At 41.8% G+C, this 16741-nt stretch overlaps 1 protein-coding gene across 3 annotated transcripts in view; it reads right to left on the reverse strand.

The window, feature by feature from the left end:
- spire2 (spire-type actin nucleation factor 2) overlaps window positions 1–16741 on the reverse strand; it is a 33617-nt gene that overhangs the window by 12880 nt on the left and 3996 nt on the right. For all 3 annotated transcript variants that reach the window (XM_087797693.1, XM_087797694.1, XM_087797695.1), the window contains exons 2-8: window positions 10777–11168; window positions 4062–4099; window positions 3606–3989; window positions 2933–3013; window positions 2695–2859; window positions 2550–2636; window positions 1994–2111 (exon numbers count right to left, since the gene is read on the reverse strand). In XM_087797693.1, the coding sequence (XP_087653819.1) occupies window positions 1994–2111; window positions 2550–2636; window positions 2695–2859; window positions 2933–3013; window positions 3606–3989; window positions 4062–4099; window positions 10777–11074 (1171 nt within the window). In that variant the 5' untranslated portion in view covers window positions 11075–11168. The remainder of the gene's footprint in view (window positions 1–1993; window positions 2112–2549; window positions 2637–2694; window positions 2860–2932; window positions 3014–3605; window positions 3990–4061; window positions 4100–10776; window positions 11169–16741) is intronic.

Consider the following 16741-nt stretch of genomic DNA (forward strand, 5'->3'; position numbering starts at 1 on the left):
TCAGTAAAATGTATTGAATAAAATGTTGTATACAACTCATACAAGATAGAGTTATCTTGAAATTATCTGGATAAACTATGTTATCTAGCTGTTGTTGATGAAGATGTCGATGTTAGATTAACAATTATTATACACTATACGTATACGCCATACTTAAATGAATGCTAAAAGATAATCAAAATATAAAATATAAATTACTAGCTTCATCTAAGAGCTTAAACGTTTGAATACACATTCACAATCAACATTTCACTGAGACTGATTCAAACGGTTTCAAGAAAAGCTTGGAACAGAATTAGTAAAATGACAGCGGTTGGTTAAACGTTTGTCTGCCCTTTTCACACCTGGGGTCGTGAAACAAAGAGCGAAGCGGGACACACCCAGGAAAGGGGGGCTGGAAGACAAAAGCATCCAACCACGCAACAGGGAAGCAAGGAAGTTACTCTCCAGGTGATCGAGACATAGACAAACTTGAAGACCATCTGCCCCGGAAGAGACGACCCCCTGGACGGGGAACCTTCCCGTAAATATAGCGATGCTCTACAGTACGAGACTGTCTCTCCTGGAGCTATCGACCTGAAGAGCTGCCGACAGAGAGCGCGTCCGATCGATCGTAAAAGCTTGTATTTTGTTTGACTTGAAGCGGCGAAAAAACGACCCGTTACACTCTGCATTGAACATTTGTCTCCATAAAGCAAAGTATAAGACCCGGATGTGACGGCGTGTTGGAACTCCCGGAACGGACCTGAGTTCTGACCGTTTTTTTGATTATCAGTAAAATCCAGGTTAAGTCCAGGGAATCACTCTGATAAGGTTATCAGTCATTAGGAAGGCGTGTTGAGTTGTTGAGAAGTTCAGCGGTGATTGTTATGAAAAAAAAAAAAGTAGAAGCTTTGATTGTCATTCTTCAGACAATCATCTAGTTACAGTCAGCTTCTTCAGGTTGTAGTCCACTACTACGCAGACAAGGTCAGGAACAACAACCAGCAACGCTTGAGTCTGAGAGCTGACAGCATTCCACTTCCCTTCACAGTGTTAAAGAAATTTGCCAGTTGCAGTTTCCAGAAACCTGTTGAGTCATAAATTCTGGTATTCGGACAATTCTTCCACAGACGAAGATTTAATATCACCTGGGAAAATGATTTTCCATGAACATCAAAGCTGAAGCTCTTTATATTGGTGTTACACACCGATGCACTTGACACACCACTGACAAACATTTGCACTGAAGTAATATGTGGAGTCAACAAGTCTTGAATCAACACGGACATTCATTTACTTCAATTTCCCCTCACACACACATACACACACACATATACAAATGCATAAGTGGATATAAGGTTAACAAGCTCTACTTTTAGAAAGTAGTGTTGAAAGCTCAGAAGAAGGAATCAATGGAGCTCTTAGTCCACTAGAGTCTGAGACAAGGCTTTTATTTTTGCAGATTTTTGTTTTTCCCTCTATAATCTTCTTTATATCTCTTAGGTCTCGTCAGGCGGGGGCAGCAGCAGAGGTAAAGAGGCCCAGACACGTCCCCTCTTTTCCGAAACTTTCGTTCCTCATTAGGAATACAGAGACGTTGTCTGCAAGACATTATCTGCCAATGTGTCACCTTAAATGCCTTCTCTTGGAGGAGCAGTGGTTACACAAATCTCTCCTTGATGACTAAAGCTTATGTTTCTCAAGATGTGTGAACAACAAAAGTGACAACACATGTACTTATAACACATGAGCGAGTAGTTCTTGGTAAAGAGTCAAAATGGTGAATCAGAGTCACAATTAAAACATCATGTAATGTGGAAGTATGTATAAAAAATGATGTTGGGTGCATGCATTAAAAAAATTAAAATAAACATCTAATAAATAAAATAATAATAAATTGTTTCAGCCTTCATAATTAGATTATTTTTGTTTAAGTTTATCTGACAAACAGTGCAGGTGTGTGCTTGACTGATGACAACTTGTCGTAACTTTGTTGAATTATGTTTCTTACATCTGGAGTTGGGTGGGTCCACAGGCCGGAGCTTTCTTTCCTTTTTGATCTCGGCCAGGACCCGGTCGTGGAGTGACGGCTGCTGCAGAGGAGGAGGTGGGAGCCAACGCTCAGCCGCCTTGGGAAGAACAAATACAACTACGTTACTGGTCATGCATTTATTTACATTTGCAAAACATTATTTTGCTTTGAACTGTTCTTATTAATTTGTTTACCAGATAATGTAAAGTAAATAGGGTCAGTTTCGCATCGACAAGTTTTGGCATGGGTTAGTTCAGGGGGGGGCAAACTGGTCCTCAAAGGGCCGGGGCGGTGCAGGTTTTTCCAACCGATCGAGCATGAACAGTTGAGGTTTCAGCTTAAACAAGCAACACCGACAATCGATTGACTGATTACACTCCTAAGACTCCTGATTGGTCCAAAGGTGTCAACTTGATTAGTTGGAACAAAAACCTGCACCCACTGCGGCCCTTGAGGACCGAGTTTGCCCCCCCCTGGGTTAGTTTCAGCTCTTATTTTTCGTGCTCTCTGTGGTGACCAATTGAAGCCGACTCACTGGCTTCAGCGGGGGTCTGGATCTGATGAAGTCCAGCATCAGCTCGTGGGCGTTCATCTTCACCCTGGTGGGAATCTCTCCGTTGACCTGAGGGATGGATGGTTTAGGTGTTCTAGCTACTGTAGACAATACTTCCTGATCTCACCATGACTTTGCGCAGCTGGAAACTGCGTGTGCGAATGTCCTGCATCAGCATCTCGAACGGGGTTAGGCTGAACTCGATGGGCAGCAGGTTGAAGGGCTGCTCCTCGACCTTCTTCAGCTTCACACCCTGCCGGAGCTCCTTCATCAGCCCGACCCACAGGCAAGCCTGAAGACCCAGAGTCACACGTCTAGACCTGTCACCATGACAATAGCACCATCTGTGCCCCACCGTGTCTCACCCAGTCTCTGTGTTTGAGTTCGTCCAGTTCGTCTGTTGCTTTGTTCTCCAGCGGGTCCTCTTTCGAGATTTTCTTCAGCATCTGGAACACAAAAATCCAGATGATGTTTTCATGTTGATTTAACCTGTACTGAAAGTACTTTACTGCACTTGTCCAGGCTAGGTTTCCTGCTGGAGCAAAAATTGTTAATATGAAAGAAAAATATGTGTAAATAAATCAAAGAAAGTAATGAAGCCACAATGATGTAATGAAGGGGAATATTCTAATTGTTTTTAATTTAGAATCAGCAATCAAAATATCAATAATTTTACTTAATAAAATTGCTGATATTTTAAATATATATTTGGAAAAAAAACAATAAAATGTACAAATCTGTATTTGTTTTCAAGAGATAAGTCAAATAATAAAAATATCTATTTAAAACAAGTGTTGTACATCTTACTGACGTTACATGAGTAAAATAGGTTAACAGATCATTTAACATGAACACATAATATATATATATATATATATATATATATATATCTCAAATTCAGTTTTTATTGTGGTTTTAATGTAAATAATTTAGAGAGAATTTACCTTTAATTTATAAAAAATAATTGAAAAAAACTTCATCAGTCATGTGGTGTTGGCTGACCTCTCACATTGTTGCTATGGTAACTGATAGGCTCACCGCTTTGGCATCTTTGATTTTGATTAGAAATGTTTGCAGCTCCTGCGTCTCCACAAAAAGAGCCCTGCAGACGGCCTGGTAGTGCTCCGGCGCTAACCTTCTGTCCGCCAGCCGGGCCGCACACAGCGCCATCACTTGGTGGAAAGAGCAGACTGGCCGGGTGGACCTTTCCGTCTCCTCCTCGTCCTCCAGCTGCTCCTCCTCCTCGCTGTAACCTTCATCACACGTGCCATTACTGCTGCAGACGTCTCCTTCGGCTTGACCGATGCCTCGAACCATCTGCTCAATGAGACGCTCAAGCCGAGGAGTCAGCTGGCGCTCCTCGCTGTCGTCCAGACCCCAGTCCAGGGCCTGGTAGATGGCCACACCCAGAGACTGGACCAGCTGGAAAGAAAAGGGATCAGGAAACATCTCATGAAGGTTCCAAAAACATTATTGTGTTTCTGAGTGATTCACCTGACGCTCAGCGGCTCGCGGAACTGGAGGACTTTCATCTGAGGAGGAGGAACAAAAATATGACTATCTTCCACTTTAACAATTCAATTCAATTTTCAATTCAATTTTATTTAAAGTGTCTTATCAAAAAAAAGTTATCTCAAGACACTATACAGTTGAAATAAGACTACAGTTGATTAAGGAAAAATAGATCCCAGCAATTCAACAAAGAGCAAGAAACAAAACACTGTATAGTGAGCTGTACAGTGAGCAATGGCGAGGAAAAACTTCCTTTTAGAAGGCAGAAACCTCGAGCGGAACCAGACTCATTGTTGACGGCCTGACGCTTTGACCGGCTGGGAGGAAGGATGGGGGGCCAAACATTAAGTCAAATGAAGACAGGTGTGTGGTCCAGGAGCTAGGACGCAGTCATATGATCAGTTCACATGGACACAAGAGAATTTAAATATTGCCGTCATCTGCCATTCGACAAAAACGTTTTTTATTTGCTCTTAAAATAACCAGCGACTCCACAGTCTCTGCCTAGTCCATCTTTTCACTGAACACAAACATATTTACAAGAACAATACAAGAACCCCAGTAAGAGCACCAATGATTGATCCCGATGAGCAGAAAGAAGGAGGGGGACCTTTTTGCTGTGTGTGTGTGTGTGTGCGTGCGTGCGTGCGTGCGTGCGTGCGTGCGTGCATGAGACTAAAAGCTCTCTGTCCTAGCTCAGATGTCTGTTACGACACCCGAGAGGCCTGAAACTCTGGGATCAGCAGCTTTTGCTGCAGAGAAACCAGAGACGACATAACGAACGGACGGTGAATAGCTCCAGACTCTCTAGAGAAAGAAGAAACACACACAGAGAATGAGAGAGTGAGATGATGTAAACAGAGTTTTGCTTGAGACCCCCTCTGTGTGATACGCCCCTATACCTGCCAGGCCAGTTCTGTACAGGTCTACGTCGAGTCACCATTGAGACCTCTGCAGGTTCCCACGGTCCTGGGTCAGCTGAAACACGAGACCAGAGGAATCGGGCCATACCTGGATCCTGGAGAGCTCAATTTCTCCATCATTGGTGAAAAAGACCCTAAGAGACTTAAAATTATCCATTTAACTGTTACATGACTCCACATAGCTCCGACCTGGACGGCACACTCGGACTGAGAACCATGGTCTCGGTCTTGTAAGAGATGGCCCTCATCCCAGCAGATGATGACAGTGTGTTTCTACAACTCCCTCATACTCAGTGATCCCGGAGACACAGGAGAGTAGAATGAGAGTAGAAACCTGAGAAACAAAGGTTACTACCTCCTCCACCGAGTTTTGGGGATCAGCAACTAAAACAAAAGTCAACTAGTGGACCAAGCTCAAGAATTTGATTAAGTAATTTCAGATTCACTCAAGTCAAAAACCAACAACCTTTTCCTTCACATATTCTGAAGCTCTGAGCAGACACAGACACTAGACTCTGACCAGGGTTTGCCCAGAGGCAAGTAGTAAATCTGAGAACCAGAGTTACCTGCTGAGAATGTGAATCTGATATACTTCCTTAAGCAGAACACAAAGACACAGCCTCACTTAACAGCTGCTACATTGAGACTCCACCTTTATGGTTTGCCAGAACAAAGACCCATCTATCCTGGTGACCTGTAGCAGTTTCCCGTCATCATTTGTGTTATGTTCTATATTCACTGTGGCATCAGGTCATGTCTTAGTTTGTCCTTCGTGTGGTTGTTGTTTAAATGCATGATGGTCCCTCTGGCCTGGCTATTTCAACCCCCCAACCCCCCCCCCCCCCTCTCCTCTATATATCTTCACCCGTCACCGGAGTCTGTATACCTGTGTATTGTCTACATTTGTCCCAAACCCACACCTTTTTATTTCTCTCCCGGAGCCCCAGGGATCCACCTCCAGAGCTGCTGCTGATCCAGGATCTTCACCACGTCATCAGATCCCGAGTTCTCTCCAGCACCCCCATGGACCCTCCTACACTCTCCTCTTTTCTCTCACTATATCCTCCCTCACTCCTCTCCTTATCCATCTGTCTACCCCCCCATCCTTCCTCCCAGCCGGTCAAAGCGGCAGGCCGTCAACAATGAGTCGGGTTCCGCTCGAGGTTTCTGCCTTCTAAAAGGAAGTTTTTCCTCGCCATTGCTCACTGTACAGTGTTTTGTTTCTTGCTCTTTGTTGAATTGGTGGGATCTATTTTTCCTTAATCAACTGTAGTCTTATTTCAACTGTATAGTGTCTTGAGATAACTTTGTTATGATAAGACACTTTAAATAAAATTGAATTGAATTGAATTGGTCATGTTTATTCTGATTTAATAGTGTGTCCCATTTTCTTTTTAGTATTTTTGACATGCGATTTCCTCTTTGTGATCGTAATAATTTCTATTTTTTATGGTTTTTGAGTTGTAGGATAAGCAAAACCACTAGAGTGAGAAACAGACGTTGAGCTCTGCACACAAATTAGTACTTAATAATCATGTTATTGTATTTTTACAACCTCAAAAAGAGGTTAATAAATATAACTTAATTAATTGTGTTTGTCTTGGCCTTTTGGAATATATACATTTGTATGCATTTTAACTCTGTATGCTTGATATCCTGCTGAACATGAAAATAAAGTCAGATTAAGGTTGTTTTGTTTTTTTTACAAGAAAAATTAATAAAATAACTAATTAACTAATTAATGACATTAACATCTTTTTTTCTCTTAATAGACTCCACAGAGTATTTTTGAAAACTATGAGGGATAGTCTTGTAGATCCCTCCTCTCATGGCTTTTCTGTGTTGACTTTAGGTTTCTGCCATAACACCTTCACAAAAGTGGGGTTTTTTTTAATCTGTGGCTTCAAATCTCTGCAAGAGTCAAAGATGTTCTTGTGAAACATCACTTCAGTTTTATCAAACTGAATCTGCAGGTTCAAATGAAAGTGCACCCATCAAAGCCATCTCCTTGAAAAAAATAATCAATACACCATACCAAGATACAGTATCTGTCAGTGTTTTCATTTTATTTAAAACTCTGTTTTAAGGCCAAAATTAGTCCAAACATCAGCTTTAAAAGCTGAGTTTAAATATATATTTTACCATAACATTTTACTTTAATTCGAAGTTATTTTATTTATTAGTAAAAAACAATCAAAAATCGTGATTAACACATTTTAAAAGTAAGTTAGTAAAGCGTTTAACAGTGACTAAATAAAATTTGTAAAAAGGATTTTTCTGTCACCATCGATCACCCTGAAGTTGTGTGAAATTTAAATTTAGAACAGCTGACGTCACAGAACTGCTTTGTTTTGTTTCGTCTTTCTCGTTTCTTCGATCTGCTCATATCCTTTTTTCGTGATGCTTCTGTAGATACTTAATAAAGTTAGTGCTGTTGAATCCTGCGGAGGGATTTCTCCTCCAAACGTCCGCACACAGCAACACTGCAGCAGAGCCGCTGCTGTTAGCTCTGTTGTTAGCAGCGGCTGCGTCACTGGCGTTGGCGCGTGACGTCAGCGCAAATATACAGTATATAAAAAAATATTGAATAAATATTTTCTTACACCCCTAACTTCCTAGTGGGGAGTGAACACATTTAGAAAGTTAGAAAGGACAAGGTCAATAAACAGCATTTATCTCTCTCTTCCCTCAACATACAAAACATGTAATAGCTCCATCTGGCTTTTATTTGTATTTATATCTATATTTATATCTAGCTTGCCTTGTCCTGTGATTGGAGAAGCACCACTTACAGTCAACTAACATGTTTGTGTTGTGTCCTGTGATTTGTTGGGTACTTTGTTAGGGACACATGTTTTAATTTTCGTAATCTGGTGATTATGTCTTTGGATGAAAACTGCAACCTGAAGCCTGATCAGGCATAATCAACACATTCAAAGACACTTTTCATCCTTTTGGAAATTCAAGAATCGATTTGGAATTGGATGAACGAGAATAAACATTAGTTCCCTCTTCATTTATAATACTCTTCAAATGCCTTTCACTAATGTTCAAAGCATGCTTGCGAAAAAGCATGGATCCAATATCTTTATATTTAAGGCCAACTTCCAAATAAAATTCTACACGGTTGTTGTCTCCCAGTCTTTATTGTTTTGGTTATTGGGCCAGGATGTAAGTAAGTAAGTAAGTAAGTAAGTAATTTTTATTTGTATAGCGCTTTTCCAGACCAGGGTCACAAAGCGCTTAAACAATCAAAACAATATTTAATAAAGTATATATTTTAAAGATCAAGATAAAACTGAGTTCCAGAAAATCAAGGAAAAGCCTGAACAAATAAAAAGGTCTTAAGATGTTTCTTAAAGGAGTCAGTAGACTCCATCAAGTGCAAAGAGAGAGGAAGATCGTTCCAAAGCTTAGGAGCAACAGCCTGAAAGGATTTCTCTCCTCTGGTCCTGAAGCGTGTGCGAGGAACCATAAGTAGATTCTGATCCACAGACCTCAGAGCCCGAGCTGGGGTGTAAGGCTGGATCAGATCAGTGATGTAAGGAGGAGCCTGACCATGAATAGCTCTGAAAGTAAGAACCAGAATTTTAAAGTTGATCCTGAAAGAAATGAAAAAAAACAAAAAATGTATTTCCTACTCATTTCGAGATCTCCAAAAGTATTGCGTGATCTCGCAAAAAGGTATCGCGAGATTCGCAATGTATTTTTTTTCTTCCAAGTCTCCTTAAGTGATCTTTACATTAATATAAAAGAATCGTCTTTGTAGAACAAATATGTTAGCATGTGTATTGTTTGTGTTGGAAGTATCATTGAAAGAAGTGGGATTTTAAGCATCACCGGTTGCAGGTCAACTTTCTGTGCATTTGCATCCTTGAAACTCCCACAGTGCAACACTAAATCATCCCCAGGATTTTTAACTACATTGTGTTAGAAAGAACAAACTGGAGAGACATCCAAGTTTGTGTCCAAGTCCAAGAGATAAAACAAGCTAAAAACCCAACTATAATACAGTTTGTTGTGTTTATTCATTTTATGTTCTATCCAATATGATTTTGTGATTTATAATTGATCGTTTCACTTGTTTGTCAGGGGGCAGCACAATTGTGGTGTCTATCCGATTTGAAGTGAATTTGATTTAAATCATGTTCTGAAAAAACAGTGCGTTTTTGATGTTGAAGAGGTCGTATACGAACATCAAACGTTCTTCATCTGAGCAGCAGCAGGTGAGGTGCAGTCTGCTCCACCTAAATAAATCATGTGTGCACGTCAAATTAACATTGATCACACAAATTCTCATTTGCTCCAATGTATTTAAAGCTTCAGGGAGATTTAATCAAGGATCAAGAGGAATTTAACAACACAAATGGTAAGCGAGTGATCACTAGCAAGTGAACTCCGCCTAAGGGGGAGGACAGGCCTGTGTTGTTGCATCGGAGTAGACCGGTACACAAGACTCACTCAGCTGCAGCGAGGACATAAACACGTCACATGCAGGAGGTGCAGGATCATGTTAGCGCAGAAACAACAGGAAGACAGTGGAAAATACCTTCCTGGCTTCAGTATAATATTTAACAGAACCAGTTTCTTTGGTGAACCAATGAATCATTAAACCTTCATCGGCACACACAAGTCTTCCCGGCAGCAAGCAGAATGCGACAAAATAAAGAATAAACTTCTGAATTATTTACGGATCATGTTTTCTGAACAGTGAAATCACACATTTGTTCAAACCAATTTGAGACTCAGATCATTTATGATCTCGAGTGATGTTTTAGGACTTAGTCCAACATTGAATTACCATCATACCATTTCATCCATTAAAGATTCAAACCATTCAACCAAATATTAATCAGTAAGTGATTAACATTTTACTTCAAATATTAAACAATGTTATAAAAAACAAAAATGTAATTTCTTATACATTGTGCAGCAATTTGATATGCAATACTTGTTCTGTTACAAATCCACAGTTCAAGTCACATAACAGCAGATGACACCCTTGCAGGAGCCAAGGTCTCCAGAAGTTTTGTCAGATTGATCTTGTTTCTATTTAGATAGTGGTTAATAATAGTGGTCAACTTGCATAACATATTAATTCCATAATTAAAATGATACCATAATAGTATATCCTTTCAACTGAATCTTGTCTCAATCTTGTATTGAGTATGGTATAACACATAATTGATAAATGTTAGTACAGTAAAGTAATGGTTATTTGTCATGATAATGTTTGTAACTGCCGTGAAAAGTGAAGTGTATTTTAAGATTGTATTATCTTGTTCTTTCTCTTTATTTCTCTTTGTTCTTGTTCTTATTTTATTTTGATTTATTATTTTTTTATGAAAATTGCTGTATTTTCTGTGGCTATCGGAAAAAAACAATTTCCCTCCTGAGGGATCAATAAAGTTTTACCTTACCTTAAAATGCTACTTAGTAGCTTATACAAAAACACAACACAGAACATTAAATTCCTGTATTTTAAGGATGTGATAGAATTACTTAATTATTCATTACCAATGTTAATGTCTAAATTGTTCAGCATTTCTAAGCTGCAATACATATGTCATGGCAGAATTCCTAGTGTGAATATGAACTAAATATTGGACTCAACGTTGCAAAGACATTCATTGTGGATATAAACAGATTCGAACTCAAGAATGGCTCGTGATCTTTCTAGATGGACCATGTGTGCTACTTTGCATGGAAGTTGCAAACATTCAGCGAAACTTTAAAACGTTTCTTTTTGTGATAAAGTTGTGTACTGCTCTCACCTTTGGGAGTCGGTTCCGGTTGTATCGCCACGGTTCCGTCCCTGAGCAGCAGGATGGAGGAAGGGCCCTTCACCCGCTGGACCTTGACGGCCTGCAGGCGGGGCGCACGGAGCCCGCTGCAGCACTGGTAGCACACCGCCCACGCCTGCTCCTCGTTGATGGGCTGCTCGTAGGACTTCAGCACCTCCTCCAGAGACAGTTCCCGGGACTCCGCCAGCTCCCGCGGCTCACCGCCGTCTGCCGGGCCGCTCACCCGAGAGTCCCCGTCCGCCGAGCTCCCGTTGGTGGATCTGGCCATAGCTGCGCGGCTCTGGAGACCATACCTCAGTCCGGAAGAGACATCCGTGGGAACTGTTCCTGCGCCTTTAGTGGACCTGGAGCTGATGCCGCAGCTGCACCTCGACACAGTGACGTCAAGTTAGCATTAGCAACTGGTGACTTCCGGTTTATTAACAAGTAAAACACAGACCACGTTACCATAAAACATACACCATCAATAAAACAAAATCAATAGATCAAAGAATGACTACAACATTTGAATGTATTCTGTAAACGACCTCCTCGAAAATACGTACATTTTTTCGCTAAACATGTTGTCACTATATAAGCGTCAAAAAACTTAAACTAGAATAGAATAGAATAGAAAAGCTTTATTCATCCCCAGAGGGGAAACACACTTTCACAACAGCGCAGTTTAAAAAAATAAAGTGCAAGGAAAAATAAATAATAAAAGAGATAATACAAAATAAAATAAAAACGATCTTAAGAATATACAATTATTTACAAAATTAGAAATTTAACACTATTAACAAAATAAAATAGAATAAAAATAAAATAAAATAGAAATAAAAACGGAGAAAAAAAATAAAAAACCCACGAGAAGAAAAACACTACGGATTAGCATCAGGATATTTAAAGTAGAGAGTTAAATATCCTGACACCAGTTGGGATGAAGGACCTTCTATAACGCTCCGTCCTACACTGGGGGTGCCTAATAATAAAATAATAATAAAAAAATAAAAATTATAACTCAGCAAGTCTTAAAAAATAAAACACAACATGGATGGGTGCCATTCTCACTTTTAAGGAGGATCAGTGCCATCTGAATATAAGATGGTTTAATTTAAAATGTTAAAACTTTGATTTTTTTTAATTGTTTTTTTGTCACCATTTAATTTTTTTTAATATTGAAAGGTTACATTTTTTTGGATTGAAAAATGAATTGAATAATTTCAATGTTGTGATATTTGTTTTTCATCGAATCATTTATTATAAAAATCGAATATTTCCAAAATAAATTACATTATTTTACAAATAGAGTTTGATATTGCAACCCAAACTATTAAAAATACAAGTTCGCATAATATGCCACCAGACAATACCGAGCTTCTCGATCATGTGCTTCTACATCAGGGCCGGGTCTAGACAGGCATGTACGAGGGGGCAGCCACAAATCTTGAGGGGGCATTGTGCTGTTACTTACTTACTTACATGTAAGTTTGAGGGGGCACAACATTTATTTGAGGGCCCCCTCTTGCCCTGCCTAGACCCGGCCCTGTTCTACATTAAATGTTTTCCTGTCTCAATTTGATGTTAAAAAAACATTTTTTTTAATTCCATTGAAGGTTTACATCATTCACATTCTAATTTTCAACATATACATTGAAGCAAAGTGTTACGTGTGCTACATTTGACCTACTACAGCTGTGGAGGATTTCAGATGATTTAAGTAAGTAAGTCATTTTTATTTATATAGCGATTTAAGACCCAAAAATAGGATGTAAGATAAAGTAAAAACCTCAAGTTCATAGTTGAACTTCTTTTGACCAGAACACCAGTGTGCTGAATTTCCTGAGCATGTGAGGAGATGTTTATACCAGGAGAGCCGAATCCGGTTGACCTGAAGTTAAGAAAAAGAGATGTACTGCCAGAACGGAGCCCGGTCAGCCAAGACCTCCCTACATGGAATTGTTATGAATGTTGAGAAGAAAAATATCTGGAAGATGTGAGTAGACAGGAGGTCGTGGTCGATTACCGGGAAATCATGTAACTTACGGCAAAGGGGACTGCCCCCCGAGAACGGTCTATAAAATGATTGTGTTTTCAAGAGTTTGATGATGATGCTTCGGTGTTCTCGATGATCCGGGTGCATTGCTACTAAACGATTCATCCGTTATTCTGAGACTGCTGAACTTAAATAAAGACACCTACTCATCGCGTCATTGCTGTGCCTTCTGCTTCCTCTGGGCCCATCCTGCCACAATATAATTGGTGAGCTAGCCAGAACAACAAACACTAAGAAAGCACACACAGCTATCATTGCCTCTCACATATCACATACATAGAAATTGTTTTTTAACTTTCTATGTATGACCTGTAACAGGGTTGTATGTAAAATTGCATCATTTAAATTATGAAATAAATGTATATAAATATAAAAAATACAATAACATTTTTTTTTAACTTTAATTTATTTCCCAATTAAAATTATAGAATGACCAACAAGAGACTGAAGTGACTAGTAGCGGAAGGTTTATAACGAAAAAGAATGTTAGTTTCTCCGTGTTCACGTCAGGTTTAACTTGTACGGCTTATGTGTACTTGACCTGGCTTGATTATTAATCGAAGAAGTCGACATTAAACCTGTTATCACTTTACAGATTGTTATGTGTTGAAAAACATCTATACTAATGGTTCTACAGGCTGTCGCTATGGGTTACTCTTTCCACTTGCTGAGAAAACTTAATGCACTCGCCACCCAGCAGCACCCTGTATAAGGCCTCACCTCCAACAAAATGGCAGTATTTTTTCACTCAGCTTTTGACAAAAGGTTATGTGCTACTGCTTGTCAGGATTAATCAGGAGATGGATCCCCACACATGTGTCTGATTATGGAACTACAGTTCAGCAAGATTGCAGTTAGCACGACCGTGTTAGAATGGCCAGGCAGCCAAGAGCATGCAGGCACAGGTGTGTGGAGAACGATTGTTGTTGACATGAGGTTAATCGTGTTGCTCAATACTTCCTGGCCAGGCTAAAACCAGGGTGGATGACCAGAAGGCAGCATGAGATATCCTCTGTTTACTCACAAACCACGTGCGCCATGACATCGGGAGTTATGAGACCACGTGAGACCACGTGAGACCACGTGAAACCAAGCTTTGGTTCACGATCCGCTGTCTCTCAGGCTTCAAACAATTCAAAGACTGTTTACATTTACCTGCATATCAGGGAATCACCCACGCAGACATGCCCACTCGTCATGACGTACACTTGAGTGTGACGAGCGGGGAGCAACGAGGGGCACCTAGGATAACAGCTACCTGCATATGAGTGAGTTCCAGAGATGGTTTGATCGACCCTAAGCGGGACCGAGGTCGAAAACCAGCTCGGGTTCTGCAGGACATCAATTTGATGGAACTCTCTAGCCAACCTCAGACGGAGAGTTCCATTAGGTTGCGTCCTTCCTTACACTCAAGTGTTCACAGACGCATCTCTGACAGGTTGGGGAGGCACCTAGAGTCAGATCTATGCCAGCAGGGTCTGGAACAGACCGGTGTACAGACATATCAACTGGCTAGAGTTGAAAGCAATTCACAACGTCCTGCTTCACCTCTCTCTCCAACTTTTGCAGTCCAACACCCTAGTGCTATCAGACAGCTACACCGTTGGTGTATGTGAATTGCCAGGGTGGAGTCAGCCCTTCTGAGTGTCGCAAAGAAGATTTGGCTGTGGGCAGACCTTCACCTGCTCTCTCTCAGAGCTCAGCACGTGCCGGGCGCGCTGAATGTAGTAGCAGACAGACTGTAAAGGGGGCTGTCCACAACAAATGGGGTCTGTCCGAGTCGTGGCTGCAAAGATGTGGCCTTGGTTCGGTCAGCCGGTGGCGGAGCTCTTCGCCAACAAAGAGGACTTCAAAAGTCTTCTTTGGTTCTCCCTCAGGGCCTCTGATTGCCCCCCACTAGGCGTGGACGCTTTGGCCCACTTGAGTTGGCCAGCCGGCTACTGTTCGCCTTCCCTCCTCCGCGACTCCCACTCCCCTTGGTACGGTGAGCGAGCAGGAGACTCTGAGGTTAATCGTGGTGACGCTGTACTCCCCGGGCAGGGGGGACTCTGACAACACCCCCAGTGCTGGGTCTGCCTCTCAAAGTGTGGCTCTTGCATGGGACGAGCTGGCGGGACTCTGGACCCTGACATTCTCCACACACAGGCCTCCAAATGAGGGATGGTCTCTCGCTGGTGTGCAGACAGGTCCCGGGACCACAGCTCCTGATTGGTCTCTGCTGTCCAGTCTTTCCTGCAACATTGCTGAATAACGGACGGACTGTGGCATCAGCCATAGCAACAAGGCACATCGGGTGCTTTGGCACATGCCCTTTTTACTGGGAGCCTGCAGGCTTCGACCTCCTGTGAGGCCTTTCTGCCCTCAGCGGGATCTCCAGCTGGTGCTGGATTCTCTCGTAGGCCTGACATTTGAGCCTCTTGACCAAGTCCCACTGGACATTTTGTTTGAGGTCTCGCTCCTTCTGGTACAGACATCCACGAAGAGAGCAAGCGAGCCTTGCGCTCTCTCCATTAGTCCAGTTGACAACACAGTTGCTGGAAGCTTGACGTCATGTGTCAGCAGGCGCTGTTGTGTCCCTCCTGGGGCTCATGGCAGCAGCTCACACGGCGGTGCGGCTAGGCTTACTGCAAATGAGTGACATTTAGTTTTTTAAGGTTTCACTCCGTCTGGTCCTGACATTCAGGAAGAGAGCGAGTGAGCTTTGTGCTCTCCCCTCAGCCCTGAGTGTCTTTCCTTTTGAGTCGAGGAGTCATCAGTGTCATTGCATCCGAACCCAGCGTTCCGTCGTCCGAAGGTTCTCAACTTCTCCTTCAGGGCAACAACTCTCACGCTGCTGGCCTTCCAACCGCCGCCCCACTTGGACCCGGGTCAAGATATTCTTCACCTGTTGTCCTGTGAGGGATTTGTTTTGCTGCGCCTCATTCGGTCGCTCTGATGCCTTATTCATCTGCCACGATAGATGTTGGCTGGGTGAGCCGGTCTCCCCTCAGAGGTCTCTCATTGGGTGAGATCGGTCATTATCCAGGCCTACCAGGCAGCGGGTAGATCTGCTCCTAGCCTATCTCCTCGACATGGCAACAGGATCAGTAGCTCATACTGTTTTTGAGCGATACCATCCCCCCCGAGGCCCGTGGCCCCAGTGGATTTGGATCCTGGATCAGGGCCTTAGTGATGCTGCTGTCAGTAGCGGTGTCCAGCTAGGGGTACATTGATCACATCGAGCTTCGCCTTGGTTTTAAACCAATAGCGAAGCGGTTAGCACCAAATAACCCCTGAGTTATCATCATAATCTCAGGTTCTAAGAATTCGTGAAAAGCCTCGTCACCCAGCAGCCGGCTTTCTCGCTGAGTTTTCAGTTGGAGGAAGTGCAGCGGGTATTTCCCGCCTTTATAGGAAGTGGACTGCATCCAGCTGGATGGCGACTTCATTAAGCTTTCTCAGAGACAGGACAGATCCAGTTCAATCAAAAATACCTGACCTTCGCTATCATCGGCAGTTCTAAAACAGTACATGGAGGAGTTTGGACTGGCTGATAGCTGGAGACTGAAACATCAGGATGAGAGAGGATTCACGTACTCACAGGTACATCACACTCGGTCTAGAATAGATTAATTCTTAATAAGCAAATCTCTACAATTAATTATATCAGAAACAAAAATCCATCCCATAATAGTAAGCGACCACGCACCAGTCACACTTGATCTAAATATTAAACCTCAACTGAGTCTTCCACTTGATGGAGGTTTAACACATCTCTACTGAAAGATTTTGATAATAATTTTAAGAAAGAATGGTCCTTCTTTCTAGAAACTAATGACACACCAAACATCTCTGCTTCCCTTGTCTAGGTAACATCTAAAGCACTACTACGTGGAAAAATAATCTCCTTCTCTTCACATA

This window comes from Callionymus lyra, chromosome 8 (genome assembly GCF_982586985.1).
Source record: "Callionymus lyra chromosome 8, fCalLyr1.hap1.1, whole genome shotgun sequence".
Classification (NCBI taxonomy): Eukaryota; Metazoa; Chordata; class Actinopteri; order Syngnathiformes; family Callionymidae; genus Callionymus; species Callionymus lyra.